This window comes from Elgaria multicarinata, chromosome 5, assembly GCF_023053635.1.
Source record: "Elgaria multicarinata webbii isolate HBS135686 ecotype San Diego chromosome 5, rElgMul1.1.pri, whole genome shotgun sequence".
Lineage (NCBI taxonomy): Eukaryota > Metazoa > Chordata > Lepidosauria > Squamata > Anguidae > Elgaria > Elgaria multicarinata.
Window position 1 is genome coordinate 137,560,655 of NC_086175.1, and position 13,808 is coordinate 137,574,462.

At 50.8% G+C, this 13,808-nt stretch overlaps 1 protein-coding gene across 1 annotated transcript in view; it reads left to right on the forward strand.

The window, feature by feature from the left end:
• Positions 1 to 1,575: 1,575 nt before the first annotated feature.
• LOC134399719 (sodium-dependent proline transporter-like) overlaps positions 1,576 to 13,808 on the forward strand; it is a 33,966-nt gene continuing 21,733 nt past the window's right edge. Inside the window, exons 1-2 of the mRNA XM_063127804.1 lie at positions 1,576 to 1,916; positions 11,674 to 12,415. Of these exons, the coding sequence (XP_062983874.1) occupies positions 1,576 to 1,916; positions 11,674 to 12,415 (1,083 nt within the window). The remainder of the gene's footprint in view (positions 1,917 to 11,673; positions 12,416 to 13,808) is intronic.

Below are 13,808 nucleotides of genomic sequence, written 5' to 3' on the forward strand. Positions count from 1 at the left end.
TTGAAACACTTTTATTTGATTGATTCTTGGAGACATTTGAACCCAGGGCTGAGAGACTTCTCATATTTTTCTCCCAGGTTTCGTTCATTTTCCAGGCTGGATTATATTTTGGTTCCCCCGTTGTGGTTCCCCAATCTCATTTCATTGAATATTCTTCCCAGAGTAGTCTCTGTTCATGCTGCAATCGAAACAGGCTTGTCATTAAACTATTATTGCATTTATACCCCGCCTTTTTTCCTGCAAGGAACTCTCAAAGTCTACATCACCCAATATGGTGTTTAGATATTAAGAAGGCAATTGAAGAATATTCTAAGTTAAATTATTTGCCTGATATAGCAACAAAGATAATTTGGGACGCCTTGAAGGCTACAATTGGCGGGATCTGTATTGCTGAAAGTGTAAAAATAAAGAAATGTACAAACCCAACTAAGGGAGATTTACTAAAAGATATAAGAGCCTTGGAATGTAAACGTAAGCGAATTGTTGGGCTGGGGAGCCCAAGGGTTCGTCAGGGGCTCTCAGTTCTCCGTCTGGGCCAAGGGGCTGATCGCCCCGGAAGACGGCTTGCTCTCCAACGGGGCAAAAGAGTTGCCCTGGAACTGAGCCTGCACCGCGTTCAGCATGGGGGCTTCAATGTCATTGTAGAGCTGTTGCAAAGCGCTGTACCCTCCGGGGATGCTCTCAAGGTTGCTCAGGGCTCGGTCATGGCTCCGGATGATCTCGTCCATCACGGCCGGGCTGGTGGCCACATTGATCAATTCTCGAAGGAACTCGGAGTTGTTGAAGATGTGGTTGATCTCTGGGTTCTGCTCGGCCAGCTGCTGCACCTGAGGGATGGACAAGATCATCTGCCAGCCCTGCTCAGGGTTGCTAAAGAGGTTCCGCACGAAAAGGTGTTGCATCACCTCACTGATCAGCCCCTGCCGGGTCACATTCTGGTCCTGGGCCTTGTTCATGCGACATTGAAGCCCCCATGCTGAACGCGGTGCAGGCGCAGTTCCAGGGCAACCCTTTTGCCCCGTCGGAGAGCAAGCCGTCTTCCAGGGCGATCAGCCCCTTGGCCCAGACGGAGAACCGAGAGCCCCTGCCGAACCCTTGGGCTCCTCAGTCCAACAGCAGTGGTGACAATTTGTGCAACAGTGACATCAACGGCACTAGTCACAGTGCCGGGCAGGGCTACATCTTGCTTGCCTTAGGTCCTGGCATTAGGCCTCAGGAAATCTGAAAGCATCCAGAACATGGTTCACCAACTGAACCTCATCTCAGCCGACGGAAGTCTGGACATGGAGTTCGAAGGGTCCAAACCGGATGACGCAGAAGCGGAAGCAGCAGCAGAAGAAGAAGAAGCAGAAGAAGAAGCGGACATGGAAGACCAAGCACCAGTGGTCCTCTACCAACTCCAGCTGGAGCACCTCAGGGCGATGGGCTTCCAGAACCTGGAACTGAACTTGTAGGCGCTAATTGATACAGAAGGGGATATCGAGGCCGCAGTTGAAAAGCTAACGAACTCCCGGGCCTCCTAGCAACAGATTTACCTTTGCCTCTTGTGGGGTCCCCTGAAACACTAAAGTCAGCATGGTGGATATTACCGTGGCGTGCCGTGGCGCTCTTTTACTCAAGCCGGGTTTCCTAGCCGTGGGAGCGGATCTGCTTGAAGAGCCAACGGGCGCCCTGCGTTTAAAACGCCCCAACAGAGACCAGAAAGCCACGAAGGAAGACGGTTTCGGTCCCCTGATCGCTCTGGCTGGGTGCAGAGGGCCTCTTCCCTTGTCTCCGCCTCAGTGCCCCTCTGGGAGCAGCACGGGCTCCACTGCCCTGTGGGCCGCCTCTGGCCCTCGGACACAGACGCCCGTCCTGTGGCCCCAGCAGCTCCCGGCCATAGGTCTTTTGTCCTTCTGGGGCTGGCAGTGCAAGACGTGGGTCATTTGAACAGGCCGTGCCTTGCCCGGGGGAGGTGGCAGCAGCGTGGCCTTCCCTGGGGGGTCTCTGGCACCTCAGTCCTCCAACTTGCAGGCTGCTGGGTTGGTCTCAGCCACAGCCCTAAAAGTGCAGCCCCCTGTCTCCGTCCTGCCTTCTGGTTTGCCTTTCATTCTGTGGCCTTGAGCACTGCCACAGCTGGGGGCATGAATGACGTGGATTCCCCACCTCCACCCCAGCTTCCTTTTAGGTGGCTCGGTGGGTGGGTTTTTCTGCCTCATTGAGTGGTGGGGCCCAAGAAGGATCTTTCCCTGCAGAGAAGCTTTCTTTAACCCCCCCCCCTTTCAGATTGCAGCTTGGCTCACTTGCCTCTGTCCCTTTGAGCTCTTGACTCTGCCTGTGTCGTCTCCGCATTGCTCCTTGGTAGCATTTTGCTCTGTGGGTCGGGACTACAGAGCTGGATCCGTGGAGGGACCTTTGCCTGGGGCAAACACTTAGGCGGTGGGGCCGTTCTGATCCCTCCTAGCATGACAGCCATTCACCCACAGCCTTGCAAGTTCCACATGCCGCAGCGCCCAGGAGCCAATCTCAAGATTGCGCAGCCTCCTCCGTCGCCCGTGGTACCCTCCAGCGTGAGCCTTCAGGCCTCTCCGCCAGATACATGCACAAACAAGCTCTGCTCGTTCTGTCCCTCTCCTGTGTGGAAAGAAGAGCGGGTCAGGCCTCGTGTGCAGGGGGGGCTCACGTCAGCATGGATGTTAACAGGCTCCACCTCACTGGAAGGTTTACTGTGGCCCACTCTTGTGCTTCACCGCACGCAGGACCGGCCTATGTCAGCCGTGTGTACAGGAACCCCAAGGTTCAGGGCTGTTTCCTGGACAACCCTAGAGGGCTTAACCCATGAGCTGCTGCTGCTTAGCCCAGTTCTTCATCACTCACACCCCACCACACACAGGGCCAAGGCAGATGCACGAGGGAGCCACGCAATCGCTCTGTATATGGGGAAGGGGTGCAATATGTTTCTCAGAACGTGTCTTGCGAGATCAGACCAGGGATCCACCTTTCCGCAGCCAGGAATTCTGTTTCTAACAGAGGCACGTGGAATTTATTCCCAAAAAATCAAAATGCTCATTAAGTCCTTTACTGTTATTCTTCATATTTATCATAGAATCATAGAATAGCAGAGTTGGAAGGGGCCTACAAGGCCATCGAGTCCAACCCCCTACTTAATGCAGGAATCCACGCTAAAGCATCCCTGACAGATGGTTGTCCAGCTGCCTCTTGAAGGCCTCTAGTGTGGGAGAGCTCACAACCTCCCTAGGTAACTGATTCCATTGTCGTACCGCTCTAACAGTCAGGAAGTTTTTCCTGATGTCCAGCCGGAATCTGGCTTCCTTTAACTTGAGCCCGTTATTCCGTGTCCTGCACTCTGGGAGAATCGAGAAGAGATCCTGGCCCTCCTCTGTGGGGCAACCTTTGAAGGATTTGAAGAGTGCTCTTATTATTGTTATTATCTTATTATTATCTCATGTCTCCCCTCAATCTTCTCTTCTCCAGGCTAAACCTGCCCAGTTCTTTCAGTCTCTCTTCATAGGGCTTTGTTTCCAGACCCCTGATCATCCTGGTTGCCCTCCTCTGAACACGCTCCAGCTTGTCTGCATCCTTCTTGAGTTGTGGAGCCCAGAACTGGACGCAATACTCTAGATGAGGCCTTGGGTAAAATTAAATTTAATTTAATTTTACCCGAGTAGTGAATGTGTCCACTTTGCTTCTCTTTGCTTTTCTTACAGTACAACATAATTTTTAAAGATAACTAGTTACTGTACACCAAACAATTTTACTGTGATGATTTTTTAACTGCTTTAATTATAACATAATTATAGGAATCCTGATAAATTATTAAATTTCTTTTTATAATTATTTCACATTTTGGTATTTTGGTAGAATAACGGAGTAAGAATAACAAGTTGCCTTGTTTTCATCAACCTCACAGTCTTCAGATAATCAGCATATAGTTATTGAATCGTTCAGAATTAAACTAGAAAAGTTGAATTTATTACAGTTAATTATTTTTATTAATTTATTAATCAGGGATGAACAGGATGTTATGAAGCTATGTTATACATGAAGAACTCATTATAAATAATTATATTAATGATTTTAATTTATTTATAGTAAAATAAATTATTTACTATGTACTATGAAACTAAAAATAAATGGTGTTAAAGAAATTTATTAGTACAAATGGATGTTCAGGATTAAAATTTTATAATAATAATACATCTTGTCTATAGCATCACTTTGTCTGTACATAGTCTTTCATAATTATTTTTTAAAATTATGACTTTAAAATTCTATATTCTATTCTATATTTCAGATTCCATTACATCTGCTATTTAAGCAAGTCAATCAAGAATTAGAAAATACTACTCTAGCATTTTTATAATTTGCATGGAAGACTACTGAATTGTAAATAGCTGTACATCATAGACATGTCTAATCTTTTCAAGGTTAGAGGCCCGACGTGGCGACACACGGAAATAATAGACTTATTACATATTTGGGGAGAGAAACGAATTCAAGATCAATTGAAAAGAAAACACTGCAATTTGGATTCTTTTGCTTTCATAGCTCAGGAAATGCAGAAGAAGGGACACCAATGGGAGGGCCAAGATCTCTTCTCGATCCTCCCAGAGTGCAGGACACGGAATAACGGGCTCAAGTTAAAGGAAGCCAGATTCCAGCTGGACATCAGGAAAAACTTCCTGACTGTTAGAGCTGTACGACAGTGGAACCAGTTACCTAGGGAGGTTGTGAGCTCTCCCACACTAGAAGCCTTCAAGAGGCAGCTGGACAAGCATCTGTCAGGGATGCTTTAGGGTGGATTCCTGCATTGAGCAGGGGTTGGACTCAATGGCCTTGTAGGCCCCTTCCAACTCTGCTATTCTATGATTCTATGATTCTTTCTTGTTCTCCTCCTTGGAGTTTATTTTAAAACAACACTTAATCCACATTGCCCTTCTCTATACATGTTATATCTTGTCTGCACCCCACCACTAATGTGGTCCTCATAGATTAACCTGGTCACCAAGATGCTCTCAAAGCCTGGCTAAAATACAGGTTATGAATTTTCAAATGGGATTGCTAGTAGATTTAAAAGTACTGCTTCCGAAACAGCATTTGCCTTTTATGCTGCAGCATCACACAGCTGGCTCACCTTGAGAAATGGATACAAAGGGTTTCCTGCATTCAAGCAGCCTATCCCAAAACACAACCAAGTCCAATGTATTATGGCCCTCTCACTTTTAGAAGATTTTAACAGGTATGCTTCCAAAAACAGCATTTGCCTTTTATGCTGCAGCATCACACAGCTGGCTCACCTTGAGAAATGGATACAAACGGTATCCTCCTTTCCAGCAGCCTCCTTTTTGGCAGGCCACATGGGGATAGGTAAAACTCGGAAAAGATTGATGGCTAATTATTGCTGGCCAAACATTTCTAGGGAGGTCACAGAGTTTTAGAAGTCCTGTGAAAGTTACCAGAGGGTGGGGAAAAGTGGAGACAAGGTCAAGGCTCCCCTAAATCTCCTACCACTTACCAACCAACCAACCTTTTTTAAAGATAGGACTGGACCTGGTGGGACCCTTCCCTAGACCTACACAGACAGGAAAAATGTTTCAATTGACCATTATAGACTTTGCCCCAAGGTTCGCGAATGCTGAAGCCCTTCAAAATGTTGATGCCTTGTCAGTAGCAGAAGCCCTATTAAAAATCTTTTGTTGCTGGGGTTTCCTCCATAAAATTTTGAGTGATCAAGGCTCAGCTTTTCTCTCTGATGAAATGAGAACTTTGTGAAGGTGTTGCGGTGTCAAACATATAACATCTACTGCTTTCCACCCCAAAACAAATGGGCTAGTTGAAAAGTTTAAGGACAACATTAAGCTGATGATTGAGACCTACGTGGCAGACTATTTCTTTGATTGGGACAATTAATTGCCCTACTTTCTCTTCGATTTTAATGAAGTTCCCCAGGACTCCACTGGATTCTACCCTTTGAAACTAATGCTGGGGAGAAATGTATGTGGTCCCCTAAGTATAATGAGGAAAAGCTGGGAGGAACCTGACATTATTCAGGATAAGACTGATCCCACTACCTGATCCCACTATTCTGTTTCCTGACTTGGAGCTGAGCAGAAGCAGGGAAGAGCAGCTGGCCTAGCTCAAGTAGAAGCTATAAAAGTAAGCCAGTTCCCAGAGAGCGAGCGAACAGGAAGAGCAAACAGGAGTTTGACAGGGGGAGTGTAGGGGAAGAGGAGACCAAGGAAAGGGGAAGAAGAGAAGCCTCAAGGAAATCCAGGAGGCTGCCAATTCAAAGAGGCCGTGTGTTTGCCATGTGCTCCTGAGTGCTGAGTGAAGAGGATCAGTGTGGAGAGTTGCTGCAGGACCTGAAGGGTGTGTGGCCTGATTGCTGATTGTACTCTGTACTCAGCAATCAGTGGCCTGATTGCTGTTGATTGTTATTGGCCTCCCAGTGACCTTATTCTGTTTCCTGACTTGGAGCTGAGCAGAAGCAGGGAAGAGCAGCTGGCCCAGCTCAAGTAGAAGCTAGAAAAGTAAGCCAGTTCCCAGAGAGAGAGAGCGAACAGGAAGAGCAAACAGGAGTTTGACAGGGGGAGGCCAAGGGGGAGGCCTCTAAGGGGAAAAAAACTAAGAGGGGGGGAAACAAAGAAAAACATAAAGAGAAAACCCCCCACAAAACCACACACAAAAAAACCAACCAAAAAATCTTACTTTCCCTTAAGACATACTCATATAGTTGTGTACCTTCAGAGAGGACAGGACAAAGCAAAGGCAATTCCACTATAATCAGAAAGGAAAAAACAAAGCAGAAATCGACAGTATGGATGGAAAGGAGCCCCTAGAGGTGGTGACCTGCAAAGGGTGTGCAATGTTCGTGTTTCTGCCTGAGCTCAACATGGCGTATACCTGCAACAAGTGCAAGCTGGTGGCACTTTTGGAAGAAAAAGTGAGAGGACTTGAGTGGCGAGTGTCCACCCTCCAAAGAATAAGAGAAGACGAGGAGTTCTTAGACCGAACGGTGGAACTGCAACAGCAACAAGAAGCATATGAAATTGAAGAGCAACAGCCAGCTGAAGCAGAAGTGAAGTATGCTGAGGGGAGGAAAGCCAATGAAGAGGAAACTCCCTGGAAAAGAGTGACAGTTAGGAGCAGAAGAACTAGAAGGCATTCTGCACCGGTGGAACCATTAGAGTTAAGCAACCACTTTCAGCTTCTGGAGGATGAGTCTGAAGGACAGTTTGCAGAGGAAGAAGTACAGCAGACACCGTGCAACAATGAACAAGAGGCAGAAGGTAGGTCAACCAAGAAGAAGAGAAGAGTAGTCGTTGTGGGAGACTCCCTGCTGAGTGGGATTGAAACCCAAGTATGTCGTGAAGACCCATGGACTCGCCAGGAGTGCTGTCTCCCTGGGAACTACAGACCAGTCAGTCTGACATCCATCCCTGGGAAAATTCTGGAGCAGATTATAAAGAAGTCAATCTGTAAACACCTTGAAATCAATGCAGTGATCACTAGAAGCCAACATGGATTTGTCAAGAACAAGTCCTGTCAGACAAATTTGATCTCATTTTTTATAAGGTAACCTCCCTTGTGGACCGTGGGAACGCTGTGGACGTCATATATCTTGACTTCAGCAAAGCTTTTGACAAAGTACCACATGACATTCTGATTAACAAACTAGCTAAAAGTGGGCTAGATGGAACAACTATTAGGTGGATTCACAGTTGGCTACAGAATCGGACTCAAAGAGTACTTAACAATGGAACCTTCTCAAACTGGGGAGAGGCAACGAGTGGGGTATCGCAGGGCTCAGTCCTGGGCCCAGTGCTTTTCAACATTTTTATTAATGATTTGGATGAGGAGGTGTAGGGGACGCTTATCAAATTTGCAGATGAAAAACTTCCTGTTAGAGCAGTATGACAATGGAATCAGTTACCTAGGGAGGTCGTGGGCTCTCCCACACTAGAGACCTTCAAGAGGCAGCTGGACAACCATCTGTCAGGGATGCTTTAGGGTGGATTCCTGCATTGAGCAGGGGGTTGGACTCGATGGCCTTGTAGGCCCCTTCCAACTCTGCTCTTCTATGATTCTATGATTCTAAGTCACTGCTGCAGAGAAGAAAATAGGGAGCTACGGAGAAACCTGGGCGGGAGGAAGCAGAATCAGGTGGGGAGACTGAGGGAGACAGTGGCTGTGATGGGGGAGAGAGAGAAAGAGCTGTGGGGTGCAAAGAAAGACAAGCCGCCCCCTGGCACAAGGTCAGGAAAAGAGAGGGCCGCCAGGAGGTTTGTGGAGGTGCGGAGAGAAGATGGCCCCGACCGGTGATAAGGAAGCCCTGGGTTCCAGTTGTAACAAAAATGCTTTTCTGAAATGTTGCGTATGCTGGGCTGGATCTCCTGAGTTGCGGGGAGTGGTGGGGAACCACTGACCCGAGGGTGACTGGAGTTTGTGCATCCAGGTCCAGAGAGAAGACGGATGCAGACAGAATCCCCTCTGAGCCGGCTATTACCCGTGTTGACCTATAGATGGTGCTGTTTCACACTCAAGTTCATAGAATCGTAGAATAGCAGAGTTGGAAGGGGTCCACAAGGCCATGAATCCAACCCCCTGCTCAATGCAGGATCCACTCTAAAACATCCCTGGGAGATGGTTGTCCAGCTGCCTCTTGAAGGCCTCTAGTGTGGGAGAACCCACAACCTCCCTAGGTAACTGATTCCGTTGTCGTACTGCTCTAACAGTCAGGAGGTTTTTCCTGATGTCCAGCTGGAATCCGGCTTCCTTTAACTTGAGGCCATTATTCCGTGTCCTGCACTCTGGGAGGATCGAGAAGAGATCCTGGCCCTCCTCTGTGTGACAACGTTTGAAGTATTTGAAGAGTGCTATCATGTATCCCCCCAATCTTCTCTTCTCCAGGCTAAACATGCCCAGTTCTTTCAGTCTCTCTTCATAGGGCTTTGTTTCCAGACCCCCTGATCATCCTGGTTGCCCTCCTCTGAACACGCTCCAGCTTGTCTGCGTCCTTCTTGAATTGTGGAGCCCAGAACTGGACACAATACTCTAGATGAGGCCTAACCAGGGCCGAATAGAGAGGAACCAGGACCTCACGTGATTTGGAAGCTATACTTCTATTAATGCAGCCCAAAATAGCATTTGCCTTTCTTGCAGACATATCGCACTGTTGGCTCAGATTCAGGTTGTGATCTACAATAACAACAAGATCCTTCTTGTTTGTAGTATTGGTGAGCCAAGTATCCCCCATCTTGTAACTGCCTTTGGTTTCTATTTCCTAAATGTAGAACTTGGCATTTATCCCTATTAAATTTCATCCTGTTGTTTTCAGCCCAGCACTCCAGCCTATCAAGATCTCTTTGAAGTTTGTTTCTGTCTTCCAGGGTATTAGCTATCCCACCCAATTTTGTGTCATCTGCAGATTTGATCAGCGTTCCCTGCACCTCCTCATCGGCTGTTCCGTGTTGCGGTGGCCCCGTGGCCCTGGCAAGCGGGAAGCGACAGGACCCCACTACAACCCACTGCTTTCAGGAAAGGAGAGCAAAACAGGGATTCAAATAGGGCTGCACATAGGATTTTAGCCAGGGCCTCTATACGTAGGGTTAAATTACCCTAGAAGCAATTTCCTGTAAGCCACTGCTACCGTCACCAGACTGCCAGAAAGTGTCTAGGCATCTACAGGGCTGGATTGTGCTGTGAGTGGACCACCAAATGCAGCATGTTGGGTAAGGTCCCACAGAACTCCGATGATGTGGACTCTAATCTGTGAAAGTTCCTGCCGTAATAAATTAGCTCTGTCACCCCCAGACTGTGGAATGGCCTCTATACAGGTGGCTACTAGGAGCAGGGCCTTCTCCGCTGTGGCACCCCGGTTGTGGAATGAGCTCCCCAGAGAGGTCCTCCTGGCGCCTACACTGTACTGCTTTCGTCGCCAGCTGAAGACCTTTTTATTCTCTCAGTATTTTAACACTTAATTTTAACTTAAATTTAAATTCTACTGTTCTAACTCTGTATTTTAATCTAATATCAATTTTGCTGCGTGGTTTTATCCTGGTTGTGCTTTTTATACTGTATTTTGTAATTGTGCTTTTAACATGTTGATTGTTTTATTATGGTTTTAATTTTTGTGAACCGCCCAGAGAGCTTCGGCTATTGGGCGATATAAAAATGTAATAAATAAATAAAAATAAACAAATGGCCTGCCATAGAGGAGATTCGCAAACTTAACTCTCTCTCTCTCTGAATTTAAGGCAGCTTTAAAGAATAGCCTTTTCCAGCAGGCTTTCCCAGATGAATGTGAAACCAAGAATTTTTAAGATGTGTTGATTAGTTGTACTAAGGTTGTGCCCCACCTTACCCCAGCGGGTAAGAAATGAAATTATTATTATCATTATTGTGCTGCAAGACTCATTGACCCTGTTCAGAAGACACTTTAAACCATGGTTAAAGCCGTGGTTTATGGTGTCTTCTGAACACAGCCATTGTTGTGTTTGCGGCAGCACACTAACAGGGCTGCCCCCCCTCCGCCTGCCCCCCGGACATAACTCCTGAGACTCTTGGCACATTTTTGCCCGACATGATTATTGCAGCATAGAATAAAAGAAGCTTACACTTTCTGATACTAAATGCTTAAAAATCAGAAAGGGGGGGCTCTCAGTTGAAGACTGGGGAGGGGGATCCCATCCTTCATAAGCCCCAGATGTAAACTGAAACCTCTGCTCCTCCAAGAGGAAGCTCCACAAAGCAAGGTTAGTGACTGTAAATACAAATAAAAGTTTTTCTCTCTCATAAAACTAGAAGCCAATGAAGTAGAATGGGGGTGGATTCAGAACAGACAAAAGGAACAACTTCTTCATAAAGCACTGAGTTAACTTCGGAGGTCTGTAAAAGGACTCAGCCTTCCGTCCTTCTGAGGTCGGTAAAATGAGTAGCCAGCTAGCTGGGGGAAAGGTAGCCACGACTGGGGAAGGCAACGGCAAACCACCCCGCTGCAAAGTCTGTCAAGAAAACGTCAGCGAAAGCAGGCATCCCTCTAGGAGTCCACAATGACGCAAGTACTTGCACGAGAAGAGGACCGGCATCAGCACTACAAGGTCCCAGGCAGAGAAGGGTCTTTTCCCCCCAGCCCAGCTGCCAGAGACCCCTTTAAGGTGGGAGATGCCATCAGGGATTCCCTCTGGAACCTCCTGCGTGCTCAGTGAGAGTTCCATGCCCCAGCCAACATGCTGGGAGTTATAGGCCTCCACCCCCGCCCCACCCCTGGTCTAAACATATGTTAGAGTTTGCCCTAATGGAATTGGCTTCCACAAGATGCAGCGATGGCCATCAGCCGAGATGGCTTTGGAAGGGGAATAGGCAGATCCATGGAGGATAATGACTACTAGTCGTGAGGGCTACCAGACCCAGAGGCAGCATTGTCTGTACGCCAGTCTTGCTTGTGGGCTGCCATTCGGGCATCTGGCTGGCCCCTGTGGGAAGGGACAGCTGCTGGAGCGGGGCCCCTTTGGCCCGATCCAGCTTCAGGGCCCTGATCCACAGGGCGCCCGGGGTTGGGCACCTGCCGAGGGCCCACATCCCAACGGGGCTCCCTGGCAAGAGTCCTGTAGAGCTGCTCTCCCTGTTCGTCTTTCCAGCCGGATTGCTCCTCTGCCTCTTGCGCTGGTCCAGACGACTGGGGCGGCAGGAAGGCAGAGCGGGAGGCGACCCGGCCTCCCTGCCAGCAAGTAGGAGCAATGGTGGGAACGAGGGTGCGGAGCAAGAGCAGCCGGGGCGTGGCCGTGAGAAAGTGGACTCGCCCAGGGAGGGGCCCCGGGAGGCAGGCCCGGGCCCCCCTCCAAAGCTGAAGCCGCACTGCGCTGCCCGGCGTGTTTTTAGAAGCCCTTATGAATTGCTCCAGACGGGGGGGGGGGGGGCGCCTCGCCGACCTGCCCTGTGCTCAGTCACAGCACCAGCAACGAGGTGGAGGCTTGTGCCCGGGGGCGGGGGGGGCTGCCAAAGGGGCAACCCGGCCGCCCTCGCCCCGTCCGGGCGGAAAGCCAGCAGGCCGGCCTCAGCCCGCTGCGCCGGGAGCTGCCGGGCCGCGCCCTGCAGCCCCCGGCGGAGAAACGAGCCGCGGGGTCCGCCGGGGCCCCTCCAGCCCGCTGCTGCGCGTCGGGCCCGGCGGCTGGGTCCGCGGCGGCGCCTCCTCCCACCTGCAAAGCGCCCCGAGCGCGTGGGGCAAGCAGCGCGCGGCGGGGCGGAGCGGGGCCCTTCCCTTCCCTTCCCTTCGCCTCGCCTCGGGGCTAGCAGGCAGCGGGGGAGCCGGGCCGGGCCGCTTCCTCCCTGGACGGCAGGCGCCTCCCCGGGCGGGGCGGGGCTTCACCTGGCCCAGGTGAGCGGCTGGCCGGCCGGCCAGGTGATGCGCCGGCAGGTAAGCCGGCCGGCTCCGCCCAGGCCCCGCCCGGCTTCCTCTTTCGCGTCGCCGGGCGGGCAGGCAGGCGGCAGGCAGGCAGGGCGGCTTCGGCTTCCTCCTCCTCTCCGGGCCGGCCATGGAGGTGCTCCGCGAGCGGTGAGACGCGCCGCCGCCGCCTCGGCCTGCTAGCAGCAGCAGTGATGGAGCTCCCCGCCAGCCCGGCGGTGAGTCCCGGGGGAGGGGGCGGCTGCCTGGCGGGGCCCGGCTGGAGCAGCCTTTGGGGGGGACCGAGGGAGGGAGGGGGCGCCGCGGACGGAGCATTCCCACGACCCGGCGCGGGCGGAGGGGGCGCCGCCTTCAGGACGGAGGCGGGAGCACGGGGCTGATGCCGCCCCAACGCGCCGGGCGAACACGTGGACTAGAGCGCGGCGCGTCTTCTCCCGTGTTCGGCAGCCGGAGCCGCTTGGGCTCCCCTTTCTTTCCCCGCTGAATAAACAACGAACACGCGTGTTTATCTCTCTGTCTGTACGTGTGCATGTAGCTGTACAGAGGCAGGCTGTCTTTGGCTAGAATGACCCTGGACGTCCATCTGTCAGGGATGCTTGAAGGCGATTCCTGCATCGAGCGGGGGTTGGACTCGATGGCCTTGTAGGCCCCTTCCAACTCTGCTATTCTATGATTCGATGATCCTGGCATGGAGCGGGCCTGTCTCTCAAACCGCCCCCATCACTCATAGGGCAGCTGTTGGCCCCTTCAAAGAAAATCGACCCTAGAAATGGGGGTGGCGGGCGGGGCGGAGACCCTCATAGCTCCACCTCCTCCCCAGGACCATGTTGGGACGGGCCGGAGGAGAAGGGCGCTTTCCATGCCAGAACCTACGTCATCGGCTGCATGAAGGAACAGATCAGCCATCCCCAACCTGGCGCCCTCCAGATGCGCTAGACTACAAATCCAGGCAACAGGGATGGGAGTTGTGATCCAACACGTCTGGAGGGCACCAGGTTTGCAAAGGCCAGGATAATCCATCTTAGCAGGTGGGTATAAATATCCCAAGCAGCCAGGACTAACAGGTGGCTGTGTTGAGTGGGCTTACAAAATGAGGCCAAAAGGTCATGCAAGGCAAGAGGCAGTGTGGCGCAGTGGTTAGAGTGTTGGGCCGGGACTCGAGCCTGGGGTTCTAGTCCCCATCGGCTATGAAGCTCACTGGGAGACTTTGGGCCAGTCACAGGCTCGTCAGGCTAACCTACCTCACAGGGTTGTTGTGGGGTTGAAATGGGCAGAAAGGGAGGAGGAATAAAGGTGAGAGATAAATGTCATGATAAATACCGGCAGCTGTCAAAGGAGTATTATTATTAAATTTATATCCCACCTTTTCCCCCGTCTAATGCGGGCTCCCTGCCCTGACCGACAG